We start from the raw sequence: 23,217 nt of genomic DNA, 5'->3' as shown, positions 1-23,217 counted from the left end.
ATTCATCACGTTCATTTATTCAATGAACATTTTTTAAGTGTTCACTATGTCCCTCATACTGGGCTAGGCGTTAAAGAAACACAGAAGATTATGACACGTCGTTGGCCAGTTTTTAATTCCACTAGAGCCCTGAGCTTCTCTAAGGCAAGAGTTGTTTTAATCTATTCTTGACCAATAGCACTGAGTAAATAAATGATTAAGAGAACAGACAATAACTCAAGAAAAATTATTGTCAGTAGATGATACAGGAACATGGAAAAACCTCCCAATTTTTAAATGCATTTCACTTGTAATGGCTGAAGAAGCGGGGAGTCTTCCTAAAGTGAGTCCTCATCAGCCTTTCTGGGGTGCTCTAACAACATCTTCCTGACATGCTAGCTTTCCACAGTACTTGGTTTGCATATCACTTGCTATTCTTTTGGTTTCCATGGCAGCTCTGTTCTCTATGCTATATCTTCAGTCAGATATTCCTCACATTAGCTTACTCTGAAATCCATAATTCATTCCAGATACTCCATTTCCTTAGCAGAAGATAAAAAACTTTCCTTTTCAAGGCAGACATATATAACTCTCTTTGGCTTAAGTATGGAAGAGACTTATATTAAATTTAATTACATATATAAATAAATATATTTATATATAACAAATATATTCAACATGTATTTATTATTAATATATATTATGCATTATCTATACATATATATTCATCTAACTAAGTATAAAGGGATGAAAAAACATAAGCTATATTGAGAATGGCCTGTGGAGAGAGCAAGGGGGCCAGTTAGGAGACTTGCAATATTCTAAGCAAGAAGTAGTGTTAGCTTGCACCAGCATGAGAGTTATGGGGTGGTGAGGAGTGATAAGATGCATTTTAAAGGTAGAACCTACAATATTATTGACTCCCTCAAGGCTTTGAAATATTTTGTAATGACACTGTTAAACTGGTAATACCAACTGTTCATCAAATGCAGAGATAAGCTTTGCAGGATGAGAGCAGTAAATAGAGAAGAATCTAGTGATTTCGATTTAAAGGGCACTAAATAAGATTGAGATTATAAGGAGGGTATCAGCTGCATATATATATATATATATATATTTTTTTTATTTCTGAGCAGAAGAGGAAAGAGCCTAAACATTTTTGCTAATAATTTATTCATATGCTGCTGTTGCTGACATGGAATTTCTTATTTGTTAGTCAGACTTCTCCTTTCTTGACAAACCCATCAGTTGTCAAATTGCTTTTGCTGTTAGGCAGAGTTTTCTCAAACCACGTTTTATTTAATCATTTCAAGAAGGATGACATTTTTTTTCCCTTGTAAAACATTCTTAGTCCCAAATAAACCCATACTACTGTTTCTGAAAATTACATTTTTTCTACCACCCCTCCGTCCCACATCTTTAAATTTCTTTAAGATACACTATTTGTAGGCACAATGTCTCTCCCACTTTTTCTTCTTATTCTTTTGGTCTTAGTTACTACTTACTGTGTTTGCTCTGATTTAGCTTTCATTCTCCATAAATAGAAGTGTCCAAGACTGTGTTTTTCAAATAGGAAGAAAAACTACCTCTCAATTCTACAACTAGTATCACTTCCTGCTAGGTTGTTTTTCTCCTTGTTCATAAGTCCATGGCAAGTCTATGGATAAAGCACATCTGTTTCACAGTCATGACCTCTGTGGCTTTACTCTTTGAACCATGTAGAAGTAATATAACAGGAAAACCTCCAGGTTGCAGGTCGGAGCACACAGATGATTGACAACTCGAAATAAATGAAGAGGTAAAAGTGGTTCAGTTTAATGTTCATCTTCTTACTAGAGAATCTGTGCCTATAGTCTTGGAAAATTTCATTCACTTAACATATTTCCTATAGTCTTGCTAGACTTCCAACACTCTCCTTCATACATTTGAGGGCAGTGGGCAGGGAGAAATGGGTAGTTTACAATTAGATTTCTGTAATATAAATCTTATTTTTTCTTTAATTTCCGCCCTTTTTTTTTCTAGCTACTCAAAGGCTTTCTTTTCTTTCCCTCCAAGACAGTGTGTTTGGAAAGTAATTCTTTAGAATATATTAGTAATATGAATTATTCATTTCTCAGAATTAAACAATTTTAATAACTGAATTTTAATCAACTTTTAAAATGTGCTATTTTAAGATTATTGAAGGCCACAGAAACAAGAAGAAATAATAAACCATTCAGTCAACTAAGAAATCTGATCCAGAGATTATTCTGCAGAGGTCAGAAGTTATACCATCCCAAGAGTCCTTGGTGCCTTCAGATTTACCAGTAGGTCCTTGGAGGAAGCTGGCCCTGAGACCAGAGGGAAACATGAACAGCTTAAAAATTAGCCTAAGGAAAGGTTCTACCAATGCTATCCCCATCTATTACAGATTAAATCTTTATTGCTATCATTTATTTTACACTGATTAACTGCAAAAATCTTAAATTTATATAGGTCTAGTTTATTCACATTCTGAGAGATTAATATTAAGCTTTAAAAATGTACCATGACTTAAAGCATGACAATAAACATAATAGAGGCTTAAACAGCATATCTTAACTGATTAATACAACTAGAAAAATTTCCCCATGAGAAAAATAGTCCCAAGGATATTTTCACATTTTACAGGTAATCTATAGAAAGCATCTGAATTCTTCTAATCTGTGTTTTTTTTTTTTTTTTTTTGGTGGGGGGAGGATTCACTAAAAAATAATTTTTATATCAGGAAATTTATAACAGCTTCAATATGAGAAGAATGCATTCAAATATTTAAGAATTTGAAGGTTTGTACGATGGACAACTTTTGTTACAGGATCATATGTGCTGGGAAAAGAGATGCCTTTAGAGAATCCCAACTTCACAGTTCTTGCAAACTTGTTCAGTATATCCAAATCAATCACATACAGCTATAATTCAGCATGACTGACAACAGAGAAGAGAGCAAATCATGAATGAAGTCTAAAGAAAGAAAGTCTGGTGAACAGCTAGGAAAACAGTGAACCATTTAATTCCTATTGATACAGCTAGTGGCCCAATAAATCTCAGACATATTTTACAGTGGATGCATCACTGGAGTGAGCATTGCTGACTACAAGGGGACAGCTACTTCAGGCTGTAATTTCAGTAGTGTCGACCCTTGCCAAAAGCATGATATGAATGAATTCTGCCTAATCACGAACAAACTTCTCATTATATAACCCTTTCTCCCCTGTTCTTTTGTCTACTTCTTCATGAGTCACAAATAACATAACCATCCATCCTTAAACGGCTTCTCACAGATGTACACTCATAACACAATATAAGATCATTCACACCACAATATTTTTGACTAATAAAAGCTTAGATATATTCAACTCCCTTGAAAGGATTAAATATTACAATAGCGTTAAACCATGAGTTTAGGAAAAGAATCCCTTATGTTGTAATGTTAAACAATGCACAGATTTTTCTTTGAGGGTTTAGGGGACCAGTGCTAGGACCTTCACCAATGCCCCTAAAAATCAGACTTACTACACAGTTATAGATCTTAGCTCTGGATTTTTTTTACAAAATATTTTACTTTTTACACACCTGTGTAAACATAAGGGAATTAGAGATCACAGCTTAGTACACTGTCATAATGAATATTGAATATTGAAGTTTAGTTTACATGCAAAATTCTTATCATTGTCATTCTTTTGAAAGAGAAAATGACCTCATCATATGCTTAACTGAATTAGTACGTTGATTTTGTATATGCCCTAACACATGACATACCTCCACAGTTACACATCTTTCTAGAAGGGACGCCTATGTGTTCCATACACTTTTGATGTTCTATCACATTATTGAACCCAAACCTCTTACTTCTTAGTCACTGAGACATAAGACAAGGTCTGCCACAAATGCATTACAAGGTAAATTTTTCTTGGTTAACTACAGTAAAAAAGCAGGATAATGATGGAATTCTGGGAGAGTAAAAAGTGATATACTAGTCTAGCTTTGAATTAAATTAATCACATGCTTGCAGCACAAAGACAATGATTCAAAAAAAAAAAAAAACAACAAAAAAAAACTTTAGTTTCCTTTTCTATCTGTATCTTATCATGATTCTATGCTCTTAAAGGGAACATAGCTGTGATACCCTATTCACTTGTAATAATTCTGTTTAATAATAGCCAAAGATTTTATTGACTGCTCAGTGCAAAACACTAGGGTAAGCACTTTAAAAGAAGTGTTTTACGTTGTCTGTATAGCAATCTTATGAAGTAGGCACTATTTACAGACGCAAAAACTGGAGTTTAAAAGCGTTAAGTAACTCAGATGATAAATGTTAGAACCACTTTTTCTTGACTGCAAAGTGGGGCCTTTTTACTACACTGTTTTGCCACTGTGTAAATGTTTAAGGTCTTGGGGAAGAAGGAAGTACCTTACAAGCTGGATTATTTTCACTCCCTGTGAAAGCTGACCAGAGGTGTAATCAATGTGAAAGTCCTTTATGTCATGAAGACTATGATTTAACTATACTACAGTAGTTTGATTAAAAAAAAAAAAAAACTAACTAGATATATTTTTTTAAATTTTCTCTTAGCAAGAGTATGGAGTTCTTAGTTTTCTTTAAAATCAAATTAGTCCATAAGATAAGGACATATGTGCTTCATAGAAATGTTTTATTGATCATGTGATCCATTTATGTGAGAGCTATGACAACCTTGGAAAGATTTTCATATATTTCCCACCCTGAGTTACAACCTATCTTCAAGGAAGAAATTTTTCAACTATCATCATCCTCACCTGTGACAGTAGTGTGTTGAACAGGCACGTCTTACATGATGTGTTCTCTGGTAGGTACTGGAAACCTTAATTTTTTTTTTTTCAAAAACTGCATTTGACCAAGGCTGCCTTAATGTAGCTCACAAGTGTCAGAATCTAGACCAAGGTCAACATGCTTATTTACCACAGTGTTCTCCTATGTAGCTTCTCTAGGATGGATTTCTTCATGATTCACTTCTCATTATTATTTCTCACTCTTCTTTATTGTTGTAATTATTTAACATGGCACCTTTATCATTGTCCATTATTATTTTGAGGTGGCAGGGTGGTGATCAAATTCTTTTGCCTTTGAAATTCTAAAGTTTCACTGAAGCTACTTCACTTCACTAAAGCTATTAAAGCAATTCTCCAATTCACTCTTTTTTTTTGATAATAAGACTTTGTACAAAACCAAAGCTCCCATTGAGGATGGCAAGAGAGGAAGGTCTTTGTGGCTATTGTCATGTAACTAAGAAAACTTGAATCTGGATTAGGCTTGTTGGGTGCCAAGCACAGAGGTTCTGTTGCTTGCACCTGCAGAGCCTGGAGTTTTGAATGAAGAACCTTTAATTATCTTCATCCTGAAATGACTGGCTAAACAATAAAAGGAAATAATCCCACTGAGTAGATGAAAAGGGAAGACTCATTTTTTTTATGAGCATCTAATCACACAGGTGTTAAATATCCCTTCTTGACCCTTTCACTGTTGACCTTACCCAACATCTGTCCTTTGCCATTCCCCACATCTGTCCAATAACATTCATCTGAAATTGATTTTTTTTCACTGTGCAATTGTTTCAGCTCACAACCATATACAATTTGATACAAGGGCGGGATGCCTAAATTTCAGCATTGCACATAAATCAGTCTATTCCAAAGGATACCTTTGTACTTATGAATTTGAGGGGCCCAAGTAATCACCTTCTTTGCTGCTGTGGTGTAATTAAAAGAAGTTACATCTGAGTAGAACAAAAAAACTATCTCTGTGGAAGGAAAAACAGTTCCAGAAATAAAAATGCCTATAGTGAAGGTGAAAGAAATAAGCCCTGCAAGCGACCACTCAGGTTTTACCATTTGATTGTCTTTTCTAGGAAGAGCCCAATATGATTTCCTAAAACATGGAACATTCCGTGGAAAATGAGTGTTTGGTACAACTTAACCAAGCATACATAATATTCACTGTTACACCTCCAGCTGGAGATTTAATTAGTCATAATTGTTATGAGGTATATATTTCTAGCAAACAAGTGAGCCTATCCTTCTGATGCAAATAATTTCATCACATAAAACTCATTAGTCCATTATAGCTCATAAGCACACAGAAGTCTGTTGAACCAGTGATGACTGTTGACTTGAAAACTCATGTATCACATAATATAGGATGTGGAATAGACATTAGACATCTACTTTTCCAACTGTCCAGCATATCCAGAATATGTCCCAAGAATTATTAGGCCCACAGGAACTCCAATATAAAATTTTCTATAATTCTGTGGTCTCATAAATTTGGAAAAGCTCCATACTATAAGAGATTCATAAGGCATATATGGACATCACAGTCTCTAGGATGTGCTCTAGAAAAGAAACCTATTGGGTTTAATTAGACATTTCAGTGGCCATATAACTCTTTTATTTATACAAAGTAATGTGGTTCAGAATGGGGTAAACTTGGAATTTCACTAAAAATGCCTTCTCACTGCCAGTTAACTAAAATGAGTTGACTCAGGTCCAATGTGACCAATGATCTATTTAATTAAATTTTCTCTCAATTCCTGCCTTTTCTGTGGATTGGCCAATGATTTTCTCATCATCCTAAAGATTACTACATCAGCTTCCTAGCTGTTCTGCCTGTTTCCTCTTCTGCCTCTATGCAGAACATGTTCCATACATTGGCCAAAAAATCTGCATAAAATGTTAATCAAACCATGTCTCACCTCTGCTCAAAATCTCCAAAACCTCATCTTCTTACAATAAAATTCAAAGGCTTTACCATGGACTACCGGACCCTCCAAATCTGAGTTCCAGGTACCCACCCAACCTTCTCTTCTGGATTCTTCCTCTCACCTGCTCAAGTCATGTTGACCATTTTGCTGTTCCTCAAACTTGTTGAGCATGTTTCTACCTCAATGGTCTCAACTCAGGGTCTTTGACTTTTCTGTTTCCTCTTATTTTAATAGTTTCCTACAAATAACCACATGATTCCTTTCCTCATATCATTTAATTCTCTGCTCAAATATTGCCTTATCAATAAGGAGCTCTGTAACTGCACCATATAAAATAACCCACTTTGCATTCATTTTTCTTTTACCCTACTCAGTTTCCATCTTAGTTCATATGGTTCTCGTACTGTGTATTTACTGTTTGCATATTCATGTACACGCACACACACATACAAAGTCAAGAATATTAGCCCTGTGAGACCAGGAATGTTACTTTTTCATTAATGTAGTCCCCAGTAAAAATACTTGTTGAATTGATGAAGGAATGAAGAATAAATAAGTGGATGAATCCTCTTCCTCTTGAATAGTCATTTTCAGAAGAGGCAAAATAATAGCATAAGGGTTCATTCATGTCCCCAAGAAAAATCAGTACAGCTTTCAAGTTCAAGTTTATAATTTTAGCCTCAAAATGAAATCTACTTAAGACTCCCCTCTCCATATTTATTACCTACACCCCATAGCCCTTTAATTCTCTAACACATAAAATGCTCTTAGGCCTTTTTCTTATTCACAAGTGTTAATTCCTGTTTTGTTCTTTATCTAGGCTTCCATATGTCATTTTAGTATCTCTCCATTTTCAGTGTCCTTCACAGCAGCCTGTGAACCCCCTAGACAACATGATCATGCCCCTTTAACTTGTATGGTACCTAGTGCTGAGCCATATGCACACTGTACTGCATAATAGCCTTTTAATGACAAATTCGATTTTTATTTCGGTTCATTATGCCTGGGTTTTCAGGCAGTGTTCCAGATTTCATGGTTTTGTTTGTAATGAGTCATGGCCCCATTGACAAACAAGGAGTAATTAAACTAACCAGGTTATCAATAGAATCTTGTGATGGATCTCCTGTTGCATATGTTATTTCATCTTCAATAATAGTTGGATATCATAAAAGATTATGGCCTCTTAGTGTGACAGACAGAGAGAAAGAGATGAAAGCCTGGGAGAACAAGAGTAAAAATATAATCTTACTCATACTTCTCACAAGCAAAAGAGTATCATAGTAATTGACAATAAGAGGGTTTTCATTTATAAATATCTTTTGTAATTTTATTACCTTATAAGGGGGGGATGTGAATCTTTGCTTAACAAAGAAAGTTAAAATTTATCAAATGGTTCCTTATATTGAGTTAGAGATATGCATGTGTTTGTATTTGTGTATTTATAAATGTGTGTATGTGTATTATCTCATAACATTTTCTTATTCAAACTTCTCTGGTAATCATTTTTTATTATTTTTCACCAAGTTATTAGCAAGCACTTTTATAAAAATATTTATTTGCAAGTTTTTTTCCAATTGAACCTTTACTATTAAGAATAAGAATCTCACAGAGAAATAGAGGTGCTATAATTTCAAAGTGAAGTATCACCCTTAACAGAAAATGATTACTCTGCTCAGGTATTTTTAAAATGAAAGGCAATATTCTGTTGTAAGAGTGTTTACAGTTTTCACTTTCACTGCATATTGAAAATTCATTAAACTCTGTACTTTTTTTATTGCTTTCTAAAAAAACTTAAAATAAATCCAAAGTGCACACTTACTCAGATCTTTTGTCTGAATGAATTAGTATTTGCACCTTCTAGGTTCCTGTTGTATTGAACTGTTTCCCATAGTGTTATTTGAAATATGTACTATGTTAAATGTAAATTGGTAGGAAAGAAAATATTTATGGAAAATGACATGCATATAAAACTAGAAGATAGCATAGGAGAAAATCTAGATGACATTGGGCTTGGTGATGACTTTTTAGATACAATACCAAAAGCACAATTCATGGAAGAGATAGTTGATAAGTTGGACCTCGTTAAAATGAGAAGTTTTGACTCTGTGAAACACAATATCAAGAAAATAAAAAGACAAGCCACAGACTGAGAGAAAATATTTGCAAAATACACATCTGATAAAGGACTGTTATTTAAAATATACAAAGAACCCTTAAAACACAATAAAAATAATACAAACAACCCAATTAAAAATGAACCAAAGGCCTCACCAAAGATATACAGATGGTAAATAAGCATATGAAAAGACACTTCACATCATATCATCAGTGAAATGTAAATTAAAACAATGAGATACCACTACATACCTATTAGAATGACCAAAATCTGGAGCACTGACAACTCCAAATGCTAGTGAGGACATGGAGCAACAGGAACTCCCATACGTTGCTGGCGGGAAGATAGTTTGTCAGTTTCTTACAAAACTAAACATACAGTTACCATATAATCCAGCAACTGCACTTCTTGGTATTTACCCAAAATAGTTGAAAACTTAGTTCCACACAAAAAATAGATGTTTAGAGTGGCTTTACATATGATTGCCAATGCTTGGAAGCAACCAAGAAGTTCTTCAACAGGTGGATGGATAAACTGTGATACATACAGACAATGGAATATTACTCAGGGCTAAAAAGAAATGAGTTATCAAGCCATGTAAAGACGTAGAGGAACCTTAAATGCATATTACTAAGTGGGGAAGCCAAGCTGAAAAGGCTACATGCTATATGACTCCAACTATTTAACATTCTGGAAAAAGCAAAACTATGGAGAAAATTTAAAAATCAGTGGTTGATGAGGGTGGTGAGATAGTAAAAAATGAATAGGCAGATATAGGAAAATTTAGGAATAAGAGGGTTTTAAGGGCAGTGAAAATACTTCGTACGGTATCGTGATGATGGATGTGTGTCATTATGCTTTTGTCCAAACCCATAGAATGTACAGCAGCAACAGTGAACCCTAATGTAAACTATGACTTTAAGTCATAATAATGTGTCAGTGCAGGTTCACCACTTGCAACAAATGTACCACTCTGGTAGAAGATATTGACAATGGAGAGGCTATCCATGTGTTAGGGAAAGGAGTATATGGGAAATCTTTGCATCTTCCACTCAATTTTGTGTGAACTTAAAACTGTTCTAAAAATAGTCTATTAAAAAAAAATGACACATGCATACAACTCCTAATGTTTCCCTCCAAAACTCATCTACCTCCAGTCTAACCCATCTCAATCAACTGGTATTTCTAACTTTCTATTTAAGTCAAGTGAAATCACCCTCGTTTTTTATAAAAAGTCTGTCCAGAAATCATGTTGGCTCCAACTTCACAATAGACCCCAAATCTGGTCACTTTCCACTGCCTCAGGTGCTACCACCCAGGTATGAGCTCCCAACATCACTTGTCTTCTTACTGCAACAGCTTTCATCCTGGTCTCGCAGTGGTCTCTTCTCAACACGGCAGCCTGAGTGAGGTGATACTTTTAAAACAAAAGTCAGATTATATCCCTCCTCTGCAGTGGTTCACCATTTCACTCAGAGTAGAAGCCAAGTCCTTAAAATGGACCTCAAGGTCCTATCTGATCTTTCCTCCTTTGGCTCCATATATTATTCAGGGTTCTGCAGACAAACAAAACACATAATATATGTGTGTATCTATATACACACACATACCTATACACACATATACATACATACATATGTGATATATATATGATGTAGATATATAGAGAGAGACAGAGACAGAGAGAGATTATATTATGAGGAAATGGTTCACTTCTTAGCTGGCTGAGAAGTCCCACAAACTACTGTCTGCAAGCTAGAGACCCAGGAAAGTCAGTGGTGTAGTTCGGTCCAAGTCCAAAAGCCTGAGAACCAGGGGGGCCAGTTGTGTAAATCTCAGTTTTAGAGCAGAAGACTGATACCTTAGCTCAAGCAGTCAGGTAGAGAAGGGACAGTCTCCTTTCCTCTGCCTTTTCTATTCAGGCCTTCAATTGACTGTATGATGTGCACCCAAGATGGGAAGGGCAGTATGCTGCTGAATTCACTGATTCAAATTCTAATCACATTAGAAATACCCTCACAGTCACACCCAGAAATAATGTTTAGCAAATATCTGGATGCTCTATGACCCAATCAAGTTGACGCAAAATGAACCATCACACTCTGTCTCCTGCTACTGCCCCTTCTTTCTCTTTGCTTCAGTCACACTGATCTCCTTGCTATTTCTCAACTGAACCAGGCTTGCTTCAGCCTCAGAGCCTTACTGCAAGCTGTTCTCTCTACCAGTAAGGCTCTTTCTCCAGATACTCACATAGCAAACTCGCTCATCTACATCATCTTTGCTTAAATCTTTCCTTGTCAATGAGTCTTACTCAGATTAGCTTTTATAAAATTGCAACCCATTCCTTGCTCTAATTCCTCTTACCTTGCTCTAGTGCTTTTTTTTTTTTATGTAAGCTTTATCATGTCAGGGAGTTTAACTGCTTGTGCCTTGAGAAAGGCCTGGTATGTATCAATGGCTCAATAACTATTTGATGAATAAAAGAAATGGCTATGTTATGTATAATATGCATACTATATATATATTATATATAATGAAGCTTTTTAAGCATCATTTTGTGCCAGGCACTGTGCTTTGACCTCTGAATATGAAGAGATGAATCAGATATTTACCCTGCCTTTAGGCAGCGACAAAGACGCCTGGCATACCCATAAATAATTACAATACAAGATAGAAAGTGTGTTGTATGAGAGATTTAGATAAACTACTCAAAGGGGAAAGGTATTTCCAGCCAGAGCAACAGGGAAGAGTATAGAAATGGTGACCCCTAAATTTGGGTCTTGGATCTGTAGAAATGGTGAAGAATAGCATTCTAGGTAGAAGGAACCACATTTAAAAAAATCACTAATGTGCTAAAGCATAGGGAGTAGGGAAAACCACAGAATATGGAAAGAACTCAGACTTTGAGTCAACATGTCTGACGTCAAATCCAAACTCTGAAGCTAAGTAGCTGTGTGACCTTAGACAAATTATTTAACCTCTCTGAGTTTCAGTTCTCACATCTGTAAAATTGGGATAATGCCATCTCGCCTAGAGTATTCTGTGAGGAAATCATGAACATAAAGCACCAAACCCCCTGACTTGCTCCCAGCCATCACTCAGTGAATAAGAGCTATTATTGGAGTGTAGTTTGACTGGAGTACAGATGAAATGTTCCCCTCAACAATGCCATTTTCCAATAGGAAGCAAGGCCAAAATGTATTGCATTTACTCTGCACTCCCTGGGAACATTCATCTATTGTCCAACGTGAAAAATGAAGCTGAAAATTACTAGTTTTGTAAGAGAAGCATAAAACACTGAAAATGTGATGCATTGGCCTATCAGACATAAGGTTACTTTGAATATAGAAGGAATAAAAATATGTGTGCTCTATACTTTGGTTGAAGATTATTTTAACTTACCCACAGTTTCTTTCTTTCTTTGTTTCTTTTTCAGTTGCTCCTACGATTCAGGAAATTAAATCTGGCACTGTGGCCCCGGGACGCAGTGGATTGATAAGATGCGAAGGTGCGGGTGTGCCGCCTCCGGCCTTTGAATGGTACAAAGGAGAGAAGAAGTAAGGACCTTGTGATTATTACTCTGTTTCAAGCACTTTGAGCTAATGTGTTTGTGTTTCAGATATTTACTTTAAGCAGTTTCTTTAACTGGCTTGAATGATTCTCAGCAGCCTTTTCTCGGGCAGGCAAACTGAAGAGGCCCACGTGGTGGGGATGAGTAGCTAACAGCATCCAGAAGAAATGTCCACTTTGGTTTATATGATCTCAGAAATGCCTTCAAATCCCCCATCACTGGTGCATTTCATTTCTTTCCCTCCCTTCTGAGCCAGCACACCATTGCTCTTGCCGGCAACCATGTTTACTTGGGAAATAAACCAGCTCTTAAAGGACTTGGGCACAGTTTCCATGAGAGCACTCCAAAAGCAGTCAGAGCTGCGGACTCTGCCTGGCTTCCTTGAAAATCCTCAACCCTTTCACCTGCTTCCCTCTCTCACAAGTCATTTTAACATTTTGTTTCATAGAACGTGGCATTTAAGTATTCTATCACTAAAGGGACAGTAGAGGGATAAAATACATGGTTGAATGACTAACCAAGGGGATTTGAGGACTACTCTAACTTCAGAGGAGCTTGGGGAGTTTCAGAAAGCCTTAGCAAGAGCTGTTGAACAAGAGAAGACAGAACTTGATGACTTCCTCTTTACTTTCAACCAGTGGGCTCAGTCAGATCTCTTTACCTGCTCTTATCAAGCCATCAAAGAAGAATAGGCCCCCCTGGGTAAAATGGCAGATGTAATGCAGAGGGGAGGGTATTATCTATAATATATATTTTTTTGCTTCAAAACCAGGGAAGGGATGTATTCAAGAAAATGTTAGTTTGGACCATATGAACTTTCCATTTTTCAGTCAAAAAGGCTAAATGTTGGCAATCTCATACTATTCAACATATACATATGGGGTTTATTCATTAGTGTCATGGCTCATAACTAATTACAGCTAAACGTCTGAACAGAAAACAGGTGAAATCACATAAGAACTTAGATGTTGCCACAATGGATGAGTATGAATGTGACATAAGCAGGTATTTTGTTTCTTAAACTGTAATCAAAAGAGGATTTATGGAAGATATTCTCTTTCAACATCAGGCTTAACAATAAAAGATATCCCCATAGCTATCTCATTTGTTTTGGATAACTGACAGTGGTTTTACCTAAAAATTTTCATAGTTGTTTTTTATGCAACCTCTTCTACAATTTGGGCTGCTCAATTACTACTTCTTTTTACTAATTAATTAATGCTTTTACTAATTCTAAATCTTTGTATCTTCCTGGAAGCCCCTATATTTTCATATACCTAGAATTAGATAAACTGGTCTGTGGTCACCCTTGTCCCATGTTACAGTATTACATATATGGCAATATTACCTTCCTCAGATTCTGATAATCCAGGCTGGGAAGTCTTCAGTTTGTGAAGATCTTTAGAGATAAACATCTGGGAGAGTGGTTCTCAGTCCTTTGAAAATTATGAAACCCTTTGTTCAAATGCAATCTTTTTTGGAAGCCCAATATGTAACATCTGTGAAAGTAAGGGTGAATGGAGCCTCAGTTCCATCTGCTCTGAGCCTGCCCTTCCATTAGGATGTCCTTGCAGCCCCTCCTCCCCATCTCGGGTTCTCCGCAAAGCACAGTCTTAAAAATTGACTTGAATTATTTTACATATCTTTCAAAGTCACTTGTGAAACTGTGTCATACCTTTCTTAAAGGCTAACAAGCAGAATTATTGTTAGCAGCACAAGTGAGAACTCCTTTGCTAAAGTCCATTTTGTTTCTAATAATTTTTTTTTGCTATACCTCTCTCTTCCCCTTTCCTAAATTCAGTGACTATTGTCAAAACAGGCTACAACAATCCTCAGCCCACTTTCTTGGCCTATAGCAAAGGTAGCAAAGAGCCAATTGGTGTCCACAGTCATAGCTTCAGTGATTTTTGTTTTTCCAAGTGGGGCGATGGACTATAGTTTTTATTAGATTTTCAAAGGAGTTTAGAATCACTGCTAAAAAAGGTAGATAGATTGCCCCCAGTCAGTGCCCCTCCCCAATACACTCACACATGAGAAAATCTAGCCGCTATGAAAATCAAATGCACTTATCAAAGGCAAACACATTTTCACTTCAGAATGAAGTATACATTTATCATTTGTTAGAGTTATATTTGAGGAAATATTCAAATTCTCAAATACAACTGGAATTTATAAATTCCTCTTAAAATTATAGAAAAGCAAGTTTGAGTATATGCAGGGAGTAAGAGAGAGAAAAATTCTGCTTGCTGAATGATTGTTGTTACACTCACTAAGAGCATCTACCATGCTATCTAAAGGGCCCAGGCCATTTAAAATATTTATTTCATCAAAATGAAAAACTATGTGTGGTTGGGAGTCCGCCTGCCGATGCAGGGCACACGGGTTCGTGCCCCGGTCCGGGAAGATCCCACATGCCATGGAGCGGCTGGGCCCGTGAGCCATGGTCACTGAGCCTGCACTTCCAGAGCCTGTGCTCCTTAACGGGTAAAAAAAAAAAAAAAAAAAAAAAAAGACAAAGAAAAACTATGTAATGAGCACCTGATATTTAATATTAACCCATTTTATTTTCACAACAAACCTATAAGATAGATACTACTCATCTTTTGCTGAAGAGAAACAAAAGCAGTGTTTTTAAGTAATTTGCACAAGTCTATAGTTAGTGACAGAGCTGGGATTTGAGCCCAGGAAGTCTTGCAAATATTCATGCAGAGTCTGTGGATTTAACCCTTATACTATGGCACCCAGTATTGTTCATGGGACCTCAGAGTCTATAAAAAATAATTTGAAATATCAATGTTAAATGCCAGGGTAAAGGCATTGCAGGTAATTTACAAGTTAGCAAAATAAAAGACTGCACGTACGAACACTCACTTATACTTTCCCAATTGGTTTCATCAAAGACACAGAAATAATGGAGTCAAAGTAACAAGACAGAAAAGAAACAGATACACCATGTTTTCAAGTTGTTTTCTTACCAGGAGCATGAGGCTGACAGAGACTGTCGGAGCAGAGCATAGTTTTTACAAGATCTTGAGTTTTATTTCCTGGAAATCTTTTATACTTGAGGTTTACAAAAAACATTCAGAAATAACTTACTCTCTTCACTTATACTTAAGGGGATGTTTATAAAAACTCATCTCGCTTAAATCAAGATCTTCAAAGCCAGATCTTCATTCAAATAAATATAAACAAATAAACACAAACAAATAAACAAGAGGAAGTACCTGATCATCTCTAATCTTATCTCTGCGTATAGTTCTTCCACATCCTGTAAAATCTGCTTCTGTGTGCTGGGAATAATATGCTTGAAAGCCTTTAAAAAAAAAAACAACTGCAAAATGAAGCACAATTTAAAGAAAAGAAAGAAACGTTACTGAGGATAAATTACTTTCCAGGACCTTTAAATTCTCTCTCATTTATTCTTCAGACCTCTGTGAGGTATGATTTATTATCCTCAATTTACTGATGGCAAAACGGAAACATAAGAGACTTAACCTGTCTAAGAGCACTCACTTAAAAGATGCTGTCGGGACACATTTTAGATTTGTCAACCTCTCAGCCCATGTTTTTTCCCTCGTATACATTGTCATTATTAGTTATCTATTGCGAAGTACAAATCAACCCAAAATTTAGCAGCTTAAAACAGTAAGCTTTTGTTATCTCAGTGTCCGTGGGTCAGGAATCCAGGAGCAGTTAGCGGGATATGGCTCACGGTCTTTGACTTAGTTCCTGTCAAATGTCACCTGGTGCTGATCCTCCAAAGGCTTGACTAGGGCAGGAGGATCAGCTTCTGAGGTAGCTTGCTCACATGTCCTACAAGTTGGTGCCTGTTATTGACTGAAGGCCTCTGTTAATCACCATACAGACCTATAAATAGGGCTGCTAGACGTCTTCATGGCAACACAGTTGACTTTCCTCAGAACTAGTGATTCAAGAGAAACCGTAGAAGCTGTTCATGATCTAGTCTCAGAAATCTCTATCTTTTCTGCAATATATTATTGGTTATAAAAGGTGACTCTATTCAAAAAGGGAGAGGTAATAGGGGAACATAAATATCAAGAGGTGAGAATCATCAGATGCCATCTTCAAAGATGGCTGTTACATTGTCTCCCTCATGGATGATGTAATTGTTTATATATTAGAAATATTAGCTATTTGACCTTTAGTCTATTGCACTGTTTGGGTAAGCATTATGAGAAAGACTAAAGTTATATACTTGTTATTAAGATATCCCTTTGTATAAAATGGTCATTTTTTAACACTATAGTCTCTTTCAGCATGCCTGGCAGGGACAATTCTAATAGGTTAAATTTTACTTTCTATATAAAAACATTATAAGTATTGGGAAAACTAAAGTTCAGAGTTCAATTACACAGAGAACCAAAATTTTAAACTTTTTTTCTTAATAACAGAGAAGAATGATAAAAAGAAATACACTCCTTATATGCAGTGAAAGGACACTTCAGAATACGCTAAGTAAATAATGTTTTTGATAACATGAAATAAGTTCATCTATAGCTTGAGAGCAGTACATTCACTTAGGATTAAGACCAAAAACATAAACTAAATTTTAATGGACCAACATTTAAATTGCTATTGCAAAAACATAGGTTTTGTATCACTTTGTGGAGATAGTATTACCATCTTGTCTTAGATCAGAATTTTATTATTTGCTTACTTAGTTGAATTCCCTCCTATTTTTTTTTAGCTTTCCTCAAATTCAAGCCTGCAACCTAGAAAGACATGCCTTCTTATTTTTTATGATGAGTTTAACTGCTCCAGTCTTATAAAATACTACATACTTTATTCACTTTGCCTATTTTTAGGCAAATGGACAATTGTAGCAATGTCTTTTTAGAATTCTTTAATCACAACAGGGTTTCTTTCTTAATTCTCTGTTATGATTTAAGATAGGGATACAAATGTTACAAATAGGTAAATACAAATTTCATCCATAAGTGAAAAACAAATATGTTATAAAACATTAAAATGATCAATATATCAGTTAAAAAACAAACATGTATCTAAAAATTGAATATTTTATATTTTATGATGAGAACTTATACTATTTTGAATTTTTGAGCAATAATTTCAAATTTAATCTATGAATTTTTGTCATTCTTTACAACAAATAACATGTCAGCACACCTCTCACTTCAGAATCCTGTTAATGGTTCAGTCTACACCACTGCTTCAGAGGAAATATGATGAGCATCACCTTATTGCCTATTGTAAAGGATTTATTATCTATGTGCATAAAACATGCATGCACATGTCACAAAATGTATACAAGTACCACTGAATGGACAGAAAAATGCCAAAATCAACCAGGTAGAGAATGCCAGGTTCACATTACACAGAAGTATGATGACCTTTTTCAATCAGGTTAGGTTTTCATTTTAGGGAATGGTGATATTTACTATTGGCTTTACAGAGGTAAGGTGAACTTGAGAAATCATAGTGAAGTGGAGTGACCTTTCCTCTCCTTTTTCCTATTCTAGATTATTTACTACTGAATCATCTAGATGGGCCATAAGTTTCATCTGAGTTATTCACTTTGATGAATGAATGTAAGAGGGAGGGTCTTCTTTTCTTCTTTTATTTTCAAGTGGACAAGAAAAATGAGTTAAAATATTTTTCTGTATCTTCAAAGATCCTTTTTCTTTGCTGTTTTTTCATTTAATTTATGTGTGTCAAAGTTATGAATACATCACATTTGTATAACCCGTTATAATTTTCAAAGCATTTTTATATATGGTAGTTTAACAAAATGTGTGCGTTTTTACATTTCACTTACAGTAGAGTCAACTCTTCAAGCTTTGGGTGCTACATAAGAGAGAAAAAGAGAAAGAGATAAATATATAATAGTAACAATTTAAATGACATGGACTTGCTACTCTAAAGATGTACAATAGGAGACATATTCCTTGCTACAACTTCAATCATGCTTCATTCCCACTTGCCTCTGATAGTGTATCTCTCCATTCTAAGTGAGATTCTCAGGTGGAAAATGGGTATCTAATATAACATGGTTCTAAAACAAAAAGCAACTATTTCACCCAGTGCCCAACCATGGAGAATGATGTAAAGCAGTGGTCCACAACATTTTTGGAACATATATCCCTATGAGTAAAATTTGAAACTTAGCAAAACTAGCAATATATGCATACTTATTTGTAAATTATGTATATGCATTTCTGAACTGGTATATTGCTTACATTAAATGACCGACAACAGATAAAATTTAAAAGATGAGATACAAATGCAACATAAATGGACATTTTATTATTATTTTCTCATACTCCAACAGATCACTTTTTACCCACCTTGAAGTACTTGCCCTCCATTTTGGAGACTCTTGTAAAGTATGTTAGTTTAAAGTAAGGACGTTTAGGGAATTGTCAAGGGCAGTTTTAATGACATGCAACTTTTACCCTACATGCTGATTTTGCAGTCTTACAACACATATTATGTAACTTAATGTACTAACTTACCCATTCCTTGCAAAATTCTAACTAGATTATGCCTGAGAAAAATGCTATCTCATAAAGGTAAAATAACTTGTTGAAGGGAAGTACAGAATGGGAAGTAAAATCTAATTTCAAGGAAAACTTGGGAAGTGATGGATATGTTTATGGTCTTGATATTGATGGTTTCACAGGTGTCTAGTAATTCCCAAACTCACTGAGTTGTATATATAAAATATGTACAACTTCATATACATCAATTATTCCTCAATAAAGTGATTTAAAAAACAATAAAAACCCTAACATATGTATGAAAGGGATAACTGTATAAAAAAATAAATAAAATAAAATACAAAAATTCAAAAAATAAATAAATAAATCTTTAAAAATCCTTAATTTTCTGACACTTGTGTCAAGATATCTCTCTTCTAGATTTTATACCACATTTTTGATTATTAGGAAGAGACTAGAATTATAATTCTCTACACACACACACACACACACACACGCACATGCACACACACACGCACACACCCCCTGCCCATCACCCCTTTCATCCTCTCATTTGCAAGGCCGTTATTATAAGAGTAGCAGTTACATATTTTGATTTAGAATGGTACTAGAAATAGCCTCTTTGCCACCCCATGTTAAAAATGATCTTCCCTGATGACCTGAGATTTTACTTCTTCTCATTGGGCCCTTATCTGTGAGATAATTTGCAAAATTTGAAAAGGAAATAAATTCCTGTGTTGAAAGAACTTGCATTTCTAATGTTATCTCATTATTATGTATTTGCTTGTTTGTTAGTTTATTAATTTAATCCTGATGATATTTCACTCTTTTTTACAACCAAAGTCTTATCAACACAACTCCATCACCCCTGTGATGACTTGGTCATCCAAGGCCAAGATGATAAAGGGTAAATATCTGAAACAAATGGGAGCATCTCAGTTACTGGGAACTGGAGAGCACATGTACATGTAAGACATAAATACATATTATTACATTGAAAACTTTGGGCCAGTCAGACAAAGTTGAAAGTGGACCAATTCCAGTTTGCATCTCCTGACTTAGAATTTACAACTTACAAAAATCACCAAAATGAAATAAGTACTAAGAAAATCCTAAGGGAATCCTAAGTCCTTGAAAGTACACAGCCAGGGTCCATTCAACTCAAATCAGAGCATTAACAAGTGCTTCAGGGAAAAGGTAGCTTTTGTGCTGGGCACCAAAGAATGAATAGTATTTCCAAATATCGCAAGGGGTGAAGAATAATCATTAGCAAGAAAAGAACGCAGTCAATTCATCTGAGCATTGTGTGGAGAGTTTTTTATACTCTGGGGTACAGGATGTGAAATATGGTGTAATAGAAGGTAGGTTTAGAAAGGTCTCTTAGGGCAAGACTTGAGGGATCTTAAATGTCATGATAAGACATTTGGGCTGGATTCCATAGGCATTGGGAAGCCATCGGAGGGCTTTGCAAGAATAGTAAAATGATCTACTCCCCATCTTCACAAAATGTTTCTGGAAGCAGTTGGGAGGAATGGGTGGGAAAGATATAAAATATGGCTTAAACTAGGGTATTGGTTGTGCAGTTTAAAAGCAAGAGAGAAAAAAGGTAGTATTTGTATGTTTCAGTGTCTGATTAAATACAAGGAAAGGATAATTTGAAGGTAATTCCAAGTTTTCTATCTCAATAACAAGGTTGAATAGTGAAGTTATTAGCTGAGGCTGAGAGCACAGGAAAAGAGACTTGGAAGAGATCTGAGTGCTGAGTTTGGTTTGGGACATTCTGAAATCAGGTGTTAATACTGGATACACAGTCCACCAGCAAACAGGATTTCGCTTGTGTTCTTAAAATTCATAGCGATATTTCCAAAGTAAATATTTGATCTTATTACTTGGTCCTTGAATCCTTCAGTGGTTTCTTTTTTTTTTTTTTTTTTTTTTGCGGTACACGGGCCTCTCACTGTTGTGGCCTCTCCTGTTGCGGAGCACAGGCTCCGGATGCGCAGGCTCAGCGGCCATGGCTCACGGGCCTAGCCGCTCTGCGGCATATGGGATCTTCCCAGACCGGGGCACGAACCTGTGTCCCCTGCATTGGCAGGCAGACTCTCAACCGCTGCGCCACCAGGGAAGCCCCAGTGGTTTCTGATTGTCCCTAGAATCAAGTCCTAACAGCACAGCATGGCATAGGAGGCCTTTGTGTTCTAGCACCTGTTGACCTCTCTGGCTATGAATCTTGCCATTCTGCTGTCTCACAATAGGGGTTTAGCCATCCTGAAATATTTAATTCCCAAACTGTGACATGATCTCTGTCTTTCAAGTCTCTTCATATGTTGGCCGCTTTGCTTATAAGCCCCTTCCACATACCCTAACCCTGACTACCTTTGACTGGCTGTATTCCACTAGGCCTTTAGTCTCAATTCAGATGTCACCTTCTCTCAGAAAATACCCTGAACCTTTTCTCCTAGAAGAGGAAGCTCTCCAGATGTACTCCTATTTGCTCACCTCTGTCAAAGCACAAAGATGCTGTGTTAACCCTCACGTTCACAGCATCTAACGTGGTGTTTGGAACACACTCTGTTGCAAGAAAGCATTGTGGCCTTTCCATATTGATAAAGTAGAGCCATTCTTATTTTAATACACTTTCAAATTGATAAGAGAATATTAGTAGAATTGCATCATCCCCTTAGACTGAGGAACACTGTAAACCCAATGTGTGATTACAGAAGAGAAGCTGGTATATGTTGCTCAATTCTGACTCCCCAGGATTTCTTCTTTGTGAACGTGGTCTCTGCAAAGTGGTTGTGTTGGTATATTGTGGGATGAAACTTGACATTAAAATCATGAGCACATTGATATTAGAAAAGCAGTTCAAGCAGAGAGGAGAAATCTAGTCAAGGCCAGGTTGTCAGGGATACAGGACTCACTGCAGTCAAGGAGATTGACACCTGCTCTGTAGCCTTTGTTTATTTGATGTGGGTTAAAAGGCAATATCCTCCCTGTGCAAATCAATCTGTCACAAGTAAGGCAGCCCAAAGGTCTCTAATCTAAAATTATTAATTTCATTAAAATTCATTAAATAAATAAGACATACATTTTAAATAGGCTAATAAAGTCTAAAATCATTAAAATGTCCTAACATATTATAATAACATTAATTTATTCAAATGTACAACTAAAGATAGATACCCCTTGGGGCTAAGACAGCGATGCATGATATTCTTCAGTCTGTTCCTGGGAATAAATGATACATTGTTTTTGAGCCTTAAGTGCCAAGCAATACAGTAAACCAATAGGTTGCTATAGCAGCATGTTCACATAAATTTTCATTTCTCGCTGGTTTCTAGCAGTTCCTACTCCTCCCTCTTTTTACTTTCTTTTTTTAAATTTACCTTACACGTCTGTGAAAAGCCTAGATGAGGTTGATAATGTGCATGTAATTGATACTGAGTTTGGCACATCTTGAAATCATGATGCCATGATCCTTTCAGTCACTCTCCTAGATCTTTTCTTTAAAAATAATTTCCTGTATGCTCAATATTTTAATATTTTCCTGCCCTCTGAGAGGAAATGTATCCGTTCTAAGAAACAGACCCTATCATTGAACAACAATAACACCTATCATATATCTAGTGCCTACTGCATTTGATATATATGTGTGTGTGTGTATATATATAGATATATATATATATATATATGCATAGATATTACATTTTATACATTTAAAAAACATTCTTACATCAACACTTTAAGATTGGCTTCATTTTTCCCATTTCACAGATGAAAAAACTAAGCATTAAAAAAAAGTAGAGACATAATTCATTCAGTAGAATGCGCAATAATTACTTACTGTGCAACTATTAAGTGCCCAGCGCTCTACTACATATTTAGAGTACAATGAATAACAAAACCAACCAGGATCCTTGACTGAATGGAGTTACACTCTAATGCAGAATATAGAACATAATCAAAAGTCACACAAATATATGAAAACTTGCAACTGAAATGGTGTTACAAAGAGACGTATTTGATGTTATAATGATGATTTGACCAAGTCAGAGAGAACACAGTAACTCCATAGCATCACTAGAATTTGGACTTTAGAGACAATTCTGGACTTTAAAATATTGCATTCTTGACACTCTTCTAGGTTTTATTTTTTTCTGTCATTCTTGATATAGCATGCATATACACTGTGGGGAGAGATTTACTACCACCCAAATATTTAGTGAACCTAGGGGAAGAAAAACAAAAGAGAATTGATGCTGAAGGTGTGTGTGTGTGTGTGTGTGTGTGTGTGTGTGTGTGTGTGTGTGTGTGTGT

General features: G+C 35.8%; 1 protein-coding gene across 1 annotated transcript in view; it reads left to right on the top strand.

Annotated features, from left to right (window-relative positions):
• The window catches only part of NEGR1 (neuronal growth regulator 1), a 900,229-nt gene that overhangs the window by 689,305 nt on the left and 187,707 nt on the right, over positions 1-23,217 (top strand). The window contains exon 5 of the mRNA XM_024734600.1: positions 12,287-12,407. Coding sequence (XP_024590368.1) covers positions 12,287-12,407 — 121 coding nt within the window. The remainder of the gene's footprint in view (positions 1-12,286; positions 12,408-23,217) is intronic.

The sequence above is a fragment of the Neophocaena asiaeorientalis genome, unplaced genomic scaffold (genome assembly GCF_003031525.2).
Source record: "Neophocaena asiaeorientalis asiaeorientalis breed wild unplaced genomic scaffold, Neophocaena_asiaeorientalis_V1.1 scaffold15, whole genome shotgun sequence".
Classification (NCBI taxonomy): domain Eukaryota; kingdom Metazoa; phylum Chordata; class Mammalia; order Artiodactyla; family Phocoenidae; genus Neophocaena; species Neophocaena asiaeorientalis.
This window is presented reverse-complemented; position numbering and strand designations above follow the sequence as displayed.